This window comes from Fistularia commersonii, chromosome 23 (assembly GCF_037954325.1).
Source record: "Fistularia commersonii isolate RoL2024-O1a breed Wild chromosome 23, RoL_Fcom_v1.0, whole genome shotgun sequence".
Taxonomy (NCBI): Eukaryota; Metazoa; Chordata; class Actinopteri; order Syngnathiformes; family Fistulariidae; genus Fistularia; species Fistularia commersonii.
Genome location: NC_141306.1, coordinates 5733552 through 5744435, shown reverse-complemented (window position 1 = coordinate 5744435; position 10884 = coordinate 5733552). Strand labels below are relative to the sequence as shown.

Sequence of the window (10884 nt, the reverse complement as noted above, 5' to 3'; positions counted from 1 at the left end):
ATGCATAGATTCAGTGTGTGTGTGTATGTATATATATATATATATATATACATATGTGTGTGTGTGTGTGTATATATATATATACACTAATTTCCAGACTATTGAGCGCACTTGAATATAAGCCGCACCGCCTAGAAATGAATTAATGAATATATGTGTACATATACACAGAAAGACATTACACTGAAACATTTTTTAACTTTGAATTAAATAACTACGGGTAACGTCCACAAATACGTACTGGAATTGCTTTTTTTCTAGTAGTGCCTGTAACACAGATGATGAAAAAGATTGATAATAATAAATAACAGAAGAAAAAGTCCATCCATCTTTCCATTTTCTATCCCTACAGTGCCTACTCTGGCTGATCGCTATCTTGTTCTTCCTCCTATGCACTAAAAACATTATAGTCGTCTTCTTCAGTGTTACAATTGGAAAGCCTCAATAATTTTACCGGCCCGTTGTGACGAGGCTGAATGCTCTGGCGTCATGAAACGCGTTAGCCCCAAAAAAAAAATCCATAAATTAGCCACATCAGCGTTAAAGCCGCAGTGTTTAAGTATGTGAAAAAAGTACCAGCTTATAGTCCAAAACTGTTGTCTTTTTAATTATTTGGGGGGCAACTCGAGGTAATGTCTTACTACAGTGTAGTCACGCCATTTATACATAATTTTGAATACAAAGTGAGAAAAGCGTTAAGTAAATATGTGTAAACTAACATGAGCACATTGCTGCCTCTGCACGCCAGGTCACTCAAAGATTCAACAGGTTCATTGCAAATGTCAGTCGTCCCTGTGATTGACAGGTGGGCGGTCCGGCTTAAACCACGCCCCTCACCAGAATATCAGCTGTGATTGGCTCAAACCCAAACTCGATCCTGCGTGGAGGGTAAGCGTTGTTAGAATGAATGAATGGACGAATCGAACACAGGTTCACTAATTACGGTTCACTCGGTGAATCAAACGGTTTCTGCGCCACCAGTTCACTCAACGATGCACCTGCAACTTTTCCTCGGTATAAGGATTATGAGTTTTATTTTTTTCACAACAAACTACAATACTTTGATTCTCCATGTAAAATAGTGCGTTGGAAACGATGAAGCGTTGAATCTGAACGGATCACTGATTCATTGCTCACAGTTACAAAGATAGTCAAGTAACAGGCGCTCTTACTGCTTTTGTGACATTTGACTCGTTTTTTGCCAGGATTCGTGGGAGAATTGCAATAATTGGATAATTGATAATTCATTCGGGGTCTTTTTTCATTGATCGACTTAAATGAACCGTGAACGGGACAGTGGTCGTTCAATGAAGAGTTTGTAGACTCAACTGATTTTGTTTTTGAACGGTTCGTTTCGGAACGACCCGGCTCTGCTTTAGCCAGCTCCCCGGAGCCCCGCTCGGCACCGCAGAGCCCCGGTCCGGTGCAGCCCGACAGTCCGCCCGATTCCCCCGGAGACATGGCCAAGGTGAACAGCGGTTCCTCCGGTTGCCGGGCCGTGGTGATGGCGGGGAAATACCTGTCCAGCCCGTCCGCCCCGGCGCTGAGCCGCGGCCAGCGGCAGCGGAGGTTGTTCGGGCCCCAGCGGCGCACGGCGGCCTCCGTCTCGTTCGGAACGGGAGGAAAACCCGCGGCTTTGGCCCAACTGGACCAGCCGGGTTATTCCTCCGGGCTGGACCGGCACCAGCCGGCCAGCTGGAACCTCATCTACCGGGACGTAAAGGCGTTTCTCAACGAAGTCGGCGGAGACCCCCGGGAAGCCCGCTACTGGCTCACCCAGTTCCAGAGAGCCGCTTCGTCCAAGTCTCCGGCTTTTGCTGTCCTGGAGGTACAACCCTAAACATTCATACAGTTAAATTTTTGTCTAATGTAAGGCGGAAATCTTAACAAGTAAAAAAGTGGCATAGAGTTCTCCGTCAAAACCTTCCTGTCAAGTTCAAACATATGACACGCTTCTAACTGTGTAACTTCAACTAAAACGCCTCCGCCGGCAGGCTTCTGGCGCCGTTTCATTCAACCCGACATTTGTTTGAAAAGTTCCCTAAAACTAGTCGAAGTTGTTCATAGTTTGACTCTTTTAGAGCGAAAAGTGACTTCGGTCTCTTGAAGGTTGTTTTCCAGTGAGGTTCTTTCACCTGAGGGCAGCTCCTCAGTGTTAAGTTGCCTATCCAGAAAATTATACTAACAAATAACTTGTGCAAGATTTTTAAACACATTTTACGATATATATACATATTCATATTGTAAGTCACTCCAAGTATATGCTGCATATTATATTTTCTGTATTCTGGTCCATGTACAAAGAATACCACTGTAACAGAGATTGTCCACCCAATTCTGCATTTTCACTATTCTGTAGATCTGCGCTAGCAACTTTTGATTTTTCAACATATATCAAAGAAACAAGGTTTTTGCAGTGTTCCGGGGAAAGGAAGTAAAGGAGCTGATGCTGAAACAGAGCAGTTTCCAATGGATGCAAACAAAAGCAGAAAAACACAAAGCGCCGCTTGCTAAAGCATCTTCACAGCATCCATTGTCCTCTTATTATTCTCCTCTGCGGAGAGAAATCGGAAGCCGACCCAGCGCTGTGAACTCACCATGTCGGCCACCCGATAAAATTGTTCACCTTGTGACCGTCCAATAGAAAAGTAATATTTGGTTTCCAATGGTGTCAAAGGTGGTGCGTGTCCACCTGCGTTCCCCACAGTGCATCCTGACACCATGTAAGTCAAGCTACCCATACGGCAGAAGACTCTGAAAAGATTCGGAAAAGACTCACGGAAAATGAAATTCTCACATTAAAGACATATTTTTAGAGTTTTTAGTTTTAGCTTACTCTCAGACTAAGATTTTATGAAGACTGTGAATCTTAAAGCGTCACTATTCACAAGACTACAACTCGATTCCCTCAGCAATTTTTTTCCCACCATGCAATGTTTTCAGCGGGTCTTTGCAAAGCCTCTGCTAGTTCAGTCCATTGCTTTTCCTTCTCCACTCGGTCATGATAAATTGGAGAGTTGACAAGCCGGGCTTTTCTGCTTCAAGCTCAACCATCCACTCCTCTTTCTGTTCGGTCAATATTGATCGGGGTGTCCTTCGCTGTTCCCGTTCATCAAAACCTGCAACAAATACCATCTCTGTCACCGATACCACTGTGGTGAATGTTTGTTGTCAGGTTTCCTTTTTCTGGTGTTGTTGGAACTCATCCATTGGTTGTTGATTATGTTACATCACTGCAAAGACTGAAAGACTTGCAATAATATCAAACACGTCTGATATTGTTGTAAGCCCAAGATTCATAAAGACTGAACCAAAAACAGCTCAGATTATCACCTTATACTGAACAATGAGGATGACAGGAGCGTGCTGCAACTCAAGTAAAACTTCAAAAATTTCTTTCGGACTTCCAGTTTTTAGCCTGCGTAAAAGCTTTTGATGTAAGCTCAGCATTACCCGTCAGTTTTTCCAGCTCCCTTGTGTATCATAACCACAAAGGTAGCCTTCCCTTGACCAAAGAAATGATCTTTGTTGCCTTTTCTGCAATATAACTGCCTAACTTGAATAACGTTATTATATTCCATTGCAGGTTGACAGCTCAGTGTTTGACAACAGGGAGATGGTTCACAGCCTGGCCTTCGGCCTCTCCTTCCTGCAGCGAATGGATATGAAGCCTGTAGTCGTGATGGGCCTGTCCGAGGGCAACGTGAGTGGGGGCACGGGATGCGCGGCCACGTCCCAGCCTGTGCGAGCACTAGTGGAGCGCAGTCAGCAGCTGACGGAGGCCCTGCAGGCGCATTCGGCCACTGTCATCCCGTTCTTCTCGGCCGAGTCCTTCCTCCTGCTGCAGGAAGCAGCGTGTGGGAGCAGGTGAGGTCTCTCCAATCCCCGTCCTCTTCCACGCGACCGCCTACATCCTCGATGATCTCTAAAACTCTCCTCCATTCCTTCCGCCCCACACCCAGCGCTCCTCCGTCTGTGGCGGTCGACGCCGGCCTCCTCCAGTGGAGTTTGGACTGCGGGTCCATCCCCCTGGTTTGCCCGGTGGGACGGGACGCTAGCGGGTGCTCGGTGACGCTCAACCACACCGAAGTCACGGCGGCCATTTCCCGCGTCTTGCAGCCTCACAAAGTCATGTTCCTGAACAACTCCGGAGGCCTGCGGAGCCAGGAGGACAAGGCACGGCACGGACGCCATTCACTTTGCAGTTTACAATGTCTTTGGAAACTTGACTTACGAGTGCAGATACGAGCCATCGCCTGGATTTTATTTTATTAGATATTTTATAAGATATGAGATGTGCCGTTTAAAAACAGTCGGCCTCGCCGCCCGCCACTAGGTGGCCCAGAGAAAGTCATGAAAATCATGAGCGATGTTCAGGATGAATTGTGAGCGTGTGCTCGACTTGTCCATCGAGATGGAGACATTTACAAGGATTAGATGGAGCAGATGGCAGGAAAGTGAACAGAAAAGGCTTCAGAACAGTCATTCAAAGCCAGTCGGGGATGGTTTGATCATTTAAAAAAAGAGGACAGGCATTCATGCCGTAGTTAAATTAAGTTTAGTGATAAAGTGTAGCATAGTGTGCAAGTTACACTTAGCAAAACTTTGTAGCATTAAGTGTATAGTGAGTAAGTTAAGTTAAGGGATAAGTTAAACCGTCCAATCTTCATGTTAAATACATTTCATAAAAGTTTATTTTACATTCTTTTTTATTCTGTTTTATTATTTTTATACCATATATGTTGCTAATAGTTTTTCTTATTTAAAACACAAAACAGTATTAATAATTTTCAATGGGGATGTTCAATTTGATATGCGACTAAATTGAGTTACGAACTCGGTCACGGAACAAATTCAACCCCTTTGTCAAGATATAATTGCTATTGATTAACATACTATGCAAACAGAATTTCTAAGTAAGATTGCCACTTAAAATGAATATGATTCATTCATTCACTCATTTATTCATTCATTACCTATCCCACTCATCCTGCAACCTCTCCCAGCTGTCATCGTGCAAGAGGCGGGTTCACCCTGCACCGGTCACCGGCTGATCACAGGGCCACATATAGACATACAGCCATTCACCCTCTCATGCACACGTCAGGGGGGATTTAGGGTCTCTAAGGAACCTCCTGCATGTTTTTGGACTATGGGGGGGAAACCGGAGAAGTCGGAAAACTCATGAAGTCACTGGAAGAACATCCAAACTACCGTTAACTGCTGTGCCACCTCAATAAATGCAGTTATGTAATGTAATGCAGCGATGCCTTCATAGAACCGTTGAGGGGGAAAAAAAAGTCCACTTCAGATACAGAATCTAAAATGAACCGTCCCTTCTGCGCTGCAGGTGCTGGGAATGGTGTCGCTGCCCGCCGACCTGCCCGGCCTGTCCACCTCGACATGGCTGAGCGCAACCGAGCACCACAAAGTGACGGCCATAGCCAAACTGCTCAATCAGCTGCCAACAGAGTCGTCTGCGGTGATCACCTCTGCTGACACTCTGCTGACGGAGCTTTTCAGCCACAGAGGTGAGAGTGCTGACTCGCTCACATGTGCAAACGCTGGGGGGGGCGGGGGGGGAGGGGTATTATTTGGTGGTCACTCCTGCATCTATTTGTGTGGCACATCGAACAATAAACAATCACAATTGGGTCACCAGACTGCTTTTGCTTCCGTTGTCCATCACAGGTTCCGGATCACTCTTTAAAAACGGTGACCCCATACATCGGTAAATCCTCTTCCTTCTTAATCCAGTGGGCTGAATAAAGCCTTTCTCAATGTCCTGCCATTTCTTTATTGCTCAAGTAACTATTTCATTTCATGAATGTAACATTTTCCCCTTTTGAATCACAATTACCTGCACTCTTATTTGGCTTGCATTTATGATGACTCCAATTGTGTGTGTGTGTGTGTGTAGATACAGCTCTTTCGACGAAATCGACGTGGATCGTCTCTTGGCTCTGATCAACAAGTCGTTCGATAAAACTCTGAAGAAAGATTACATCGACTCTCTGAAAGGACGGCTGCTGTCCATCTATCTCTCAGAAGGGTATTTACCCCCCTCTCAGCTGGCGGAGCGGTTGTCCCACTGCTCGGGAGGTTGACCGTTCAATTCCCAGATGCGCGCAAACATGTCATTGGGCAATACCCCGAGTCGCCTTGTGCGGTAGCGTTGCCGCCATAGGTTGCCATGCAAGGCCAAACAGGCCATCAGGAGCAACTTGGGTTTCTAGTCTTGCCCAGGGACACTTAAAGGTGCAGGGAATCAAACCGCAGACCATCTGATTGCAAGGATGCCTGCTGAGCTATTGGCGTGTGAGTGTGTGTCTGAGTGGATGAATATGTGTGTGTGTGAATGTAATCTAGTGTTTCACTCTTCATCTCGATCAAAACATTTTTTTTCAGAAAATTCACTTAATCTTTTTTTTTTTTTTCAAAATGGAGAAATAATTACTAATTTTCATTAATTTATTAATAATCCATCCTGCTTATCCTGCCTTCAATAATTACCTGAAAGGCTTCAAGATACCCCAAATCATCAATAAATGAATAAAATGTATTGACATGTGTATTTGAGTAAATGTATTAAAATCATTGCGGTTGTGTGTGTGTGCGTGCGTGTGTGATTGTCTGAATGCTATCTCGTGAAAAGCACGTACAAACCTCAGGGTGTGACGGCACTTCCCTAAGAAAGGCCATCTGGTCTCTCTTTCAGGTACATGGCGGCCGCCATCATCACCATGGAGAAGGTGAACAGCGGCACGCCGTACCTGGATAAATTTGTTGTGAGCAGCAGTAAGCAGGGGCAGGGCACCAGCCACATCCTGTGGGAGTGCATCAGACAGGATCTGGGCAAACTGTTTTGGAGGTCCAGGGCCACCAACAGGATCAACCCCTGGTAAAGATAATGGCTTATAAATAAAGGAACTCCATTTGATACATCTGAAGGTCCTTCACTGGTCTCTGTGTCTCCTCAGGTATTTCAAGCACTGTGACGGGAGCTTCGTTAACGGGGTGTGGACCGTCTTCTGGTTCGGCCTCACCGATATCAGAGAATCTTACGAGCTTGTGGAATATGCCAAGAATCTCCCCGACTCCTTCAACTCTCGCCCCGCGGCCCCCTCCCCAACGACCCCCCCACATGTCAAGGGATCCTGAAACGGTGACGTTTTTTTTTCTCAAAGGATTTGTTTTGGCTCCGGGGATCTGGAAAAAGTGTGTTAAGTTGAGCAACCAGAACTTCGGACCTGTCTGGTTCTTCTCTCCAAAGGGAATTCCACGCATGCAGCTTCCTGACAGGCTGTATATCACAGGCTATTTTCAAAGTTACAGTGAGCCATGCAGGCTGCGGGAAGGTGAATAAACCCTAGCATTTTAATTTTCTTTTTTCTTATCATCTCATCAGCTCCTATTTTTTCCTCAGCATCTTCACTTAATTTTTTTTTAATTAAGAAAGTGCCTTAACAAATTCATGAAATTCAGACCTTAACAATTTGAAGATTTGAAGTCGACAAGTCCTGTAAAGAAAATGCGTTAACTTGGAAAAAAAAAAAGCCTAAAATTAAATTTAAAAAAATCTCCTAAATGAACAAGGTAACCTTGTGAATGAATTTTTTTAATAATATTTGAAATTACTGTTATTATTATTACTATTATTAAGGGGGTTTAAAATACCGTTTTTCTTTTCCTTTTTCCAGTTGTAATTTTTTTATCCACATTGTGTTGGGGGTTATTGGGCAGACAAGTGTGAGTCTTCACATCTTCAGATATGATCTCATCAAAGCAGGGAAATAGTCAGGTTATTGATTAGTGACTGATTGGCATCCATACCGAGGTTTGGTTGTGGCTCTACTTTTTGAAGGGCTCTATTTTAATAATATCATATCATATCATATCAAACTCCTCTGATCCATTTCATGACATTTTTAAGTGAAATTGCTGAACCAAAAAAAAAGTATGTATCTACGTACATATTTTTTGACATAATTAGTTAGAAAATTGTAAACAAATTGTAAACATTATGGTACATTCTATATTTTGATAAAGAAATGTAAAACTCATTTTAACACTCCATAATCTGTTAGCAAAGTGCTACAGTATCCTTGGATATTACAGTCTTAAGGATGTGTAAAAATATACTGTTTTGTTAATGTGAAAAGTGATGGGATGATGTTTACATTGAGGCGTGATGTGTTTTAGCTACACATTAATAACACAGACATCACGTTAATCACATAATCTGATAAAACGATGTCAAAAAGCTTGCAATGAACAGCTGTTTAAGAAAAACTTGCCGTTGAAGTTTTGACAGGTTTTGTAACTGGAATTTTGTTACCGTCATTTTGGAAGAAAATGAAGAAATAAAGGGTGCCTTTTAAACTGTTACACAAGAGAAAATAAATCTTGATATTGAGATTTGTCTTTGCTCCTCATCTATGAAAATGTGAGTTTCCACAACCAGAATTGTTATGAAGTAAAAGGTTAATTTAAATTGAAACGTAACAGTGAATTCACCTTCACCAACCTTCAAATGCTGACAAAGAATCATCTTTGTTTTTTCAATCACCTCAGCCACACACACACACACACACACAAACACACACACACACACACACTCCCGTACAGCTGGGGGCGCTGTCCTCTTATTTTTGAAGGACGCATCCCGGTTCAAAGGTCACACGCACGGATCCAAACAAGCCATGGCGGACGGAGGAGCCGAAGGTTCGGCCAAAGCGGAGCAGCTGCTGCGGCGGCGGCAGGAGCTCGACCACTGGCGGAGGAACGCGGCGCGACTGCGCAGGCGCAATGTGTTCACCGGCCTGACCATCGGAGCCTTCGTCCTCGGGATGTGTATCCTTTCCTCCTTCCTTACTTACTTCCTTTCCTCCTTCCTTCCTGTCACCTCCTCGGGTTCGACTCTCCAGCTCAGGTTGACCTGACCGATTAGGGTTCAGTTACATCTCCGGAGTGGAAAGCGATTTATCCCTGGGATTTTATTGGATGATAGATGTTGAATATGCGATTTTACAACCGTGTGTGTGTGTGTGTGTGTGTGCGTGTGCGTGTGCGTGTGCGTGTGCGTGTGCGTGTGCGTGTGTGTGTGTGTGTGTGTGTGTGTGTGTGTGTGCGTGCTTTCAGTTTCCAAATCGATTGATTTATTTTGTTTCAGGTAGTGAAATGCTGCAGACTATATGGGACTAGGCTCATCTTGACGTGTGTAACATCCCTTTTTGAATTATGTTTATTTTATTATCCATTTTACCGAGAGTAACAAATAACCTTTTCACTCTCAGCATTACTGTATTCATTTTATAATTTATCCACTAGGTGGCGCCAACGTATAACACATTAATGTACCGAACTCTACGCTTAAGATTGGTTAAGCACCGTGATATAGACATTCTTTAAAATCTTAATTTTGGTAAAAAGAGAAATCTTATATTATAAAGGTAATGATCATTTTTCTTAAATAGCTAATCACTGCTGACTAGGTTATCTTTCTCTTGTTTAATGCGTTGTTAATTGCGGTCCTTTATAATCCTTTATAGTTTTCATTTGTCCTCCATGTCATAAAACAACAGATTGAAAAAATCTCCGGATATATATAAAGTATACACATACAGTATGATAGAATACTTTACAATCTAGAGATTTATATAAATGCTTTAATGTTTTTAAAGTGTTTTGATGGTTCATGATGGGGGAGGCCTCTGCTGTTGTATGTTAGTCATTCAGTTTTTGGTTCATTTAAGGAAAATAGAGCTTTTATTTACTTTTTATCCTTCTTTTAGCATTTGTCCAAAAAAAATGGCTAGTTTTTATCTTAACCCGAATTCGTCCAGTCACCTACACCATCCTCTCAGTCAAACAGGAGAGAATCCTAGACGAGCTGGACGATGAAGCCAAGATACACATCATCAGAGGCCCCAGGACCGGCGCCAATTCCTAGCCACCCTGAAACACAACACTCCAACCCCAATCGCCTGGACTTACAGTTTCATGCCCGCCTTCGTGTCAGCGGCGTGCAGAATGTGTCATTCGTGACATTGCGCTGGGCGCCTTGTGACCTGTCTACTTCACCAGTGACCACCAGAGAAAACCACCTGCCACTCAAAATGCTCTTAGGTTGGTTGTTTGTTCCCTGTTGTCTGAGAAAAAAAAAAGTACATAAAATCTCTGTTTTCAATGGGTTGTTTGGGATCTTTTTCTTCTCTGCTGCACACAGGACATTGAATATTAATTGTTTTTTGTGTATCATCGGGTTCAACACACTGGTGATTAATTTTTTTTCATCTTTATTATTTTTATTTGATTATTTTATTTCATCATCATATTTTCTCTTCAAAGCCTTTTCAAGTAAATTGACTGTGAGGTGGGGGATAAAAATATGCACGAGGCGGGGTACACTCTGGACTGGTCACCACTTATACCGACAGACGACCATTTATTCTCTCATTTGCTCATCTGGGCAATTATTTATTGTTTTATTTTTGAGAAATTAACAAAATAAACAACATGAAAAAGTATTTTTGTTTGGTGTTTGATAGAAAAAAAAAAATCTGTTTTTGGGGACAAACCATTAATTTCAGATTATTCTTAATGGGTATCCATCCATTTTAAGAAGTACAACCTGTAGGTTTAGATTGAAGGTCAAAGTAGAAGCGAAGTGGAAACAAATAATTTGTTTTCCAAATAATCCGGTAAAGATGGGGTTATTTTTTATCCAGTTTCTTCCCGACTGTAATGCAGGGGAGAAGAATACACACACACACACACAAAAGAAAAAGGTACCATTCTACAAGAATCCATTAATATCTGGTTATTTATTTGTCATGATGAAATTCCATCCATGCCCGCAAGGGGGCAATGCATCACGTTGTC

The 10884-nt window shown here is 43.0% G+C and overlaps 2 protein-coding genes across 2 annotated transcripts; both read left to right on the top strand.

Moving 5' to 3' along the window:
- The first annotated feature begins 1291 nt into the window (after nt 1–1291).
- On the top strand, nt 1292–8418 carry nags (N-acetylglutamate synthase). Its single transcript, XM_086170634.1, has 8 exons — nt 1292–1828; nt 3587–3867; nt 3963–4176; nt 5351–5531; nt 5692–5731; nt 5921–6052; nt 6719–6901; nt 6981–8418. Exons 1-8 carry the CDS (start codon nt 1460–1462, stop codon nt 7159–7161), a joined length of 1581 nt encoding a protein of 526 aa, XP_086026760.1. The 5' UTR covers nt 1292–1459; the 3' UTR covers nt 7162–8418.
- Nucleotides 8419–8670: 252 nt separating this feature from the next.
- Nucleotides 8671–10257, top strand: coa3b (cytochrome C oxidase assembly factor 3b). The gene is made up of 2 exons (XM_086170693.1): nt 8671–8853; nt 9846–10257. Exons 1-2 carry the CDS (start codon nt 8703–8705, stop codon nt 9950–9952), a joined length of 258 nt encoding a protein of 85 aa, XP_086026819.1. The 5' UTR covers nt 8671–8702; the 3' UTR covers nt 9953–10257.
- Nucleotides 10258–10884: the final 627 nt, after the last annotated feature.

Excerpts from the sequence above, each read along its gene's own strand:
- nags (XM_086170634.1), top strand. The coding sequence starts at position 1,460 with ATGGCCAAGGTGAACAGCGGTTCCTCCGGTTGCCGGGCCGTGGTGATG. Across the intron at positions 1,829-3,586 it reads CGGCTTTTGCTGTCCTGGAG|GTTGACAGCTCAGTGTTTGA; the intron begins GTACAACCCTAA and ends ATTCCATTGCAG. Across the intron at positions 5,732-5,920 it reads AACGGTGACCCCATACATCG|ATACAGCTCTTTCGACGAAA; the intron begins GTAAATCCTCTT and ends GTGTGTGTGTAG.
- coa3b (XM_086170693.1), top strand. The coding sequence starts at position 8,703 with ATGGCGGACGGAGGAGCCGAAGGTTCGGCCAAAGCGGAGCAGCTGCTG. Across the intron at positions 8,854-9,845 it reads AGCCTTCGTCCTCGGGATGT|TCACCTACACCATCCTCTCA; the intron begins GTATCCTTTCCT and ends GAATTCGTCCAG.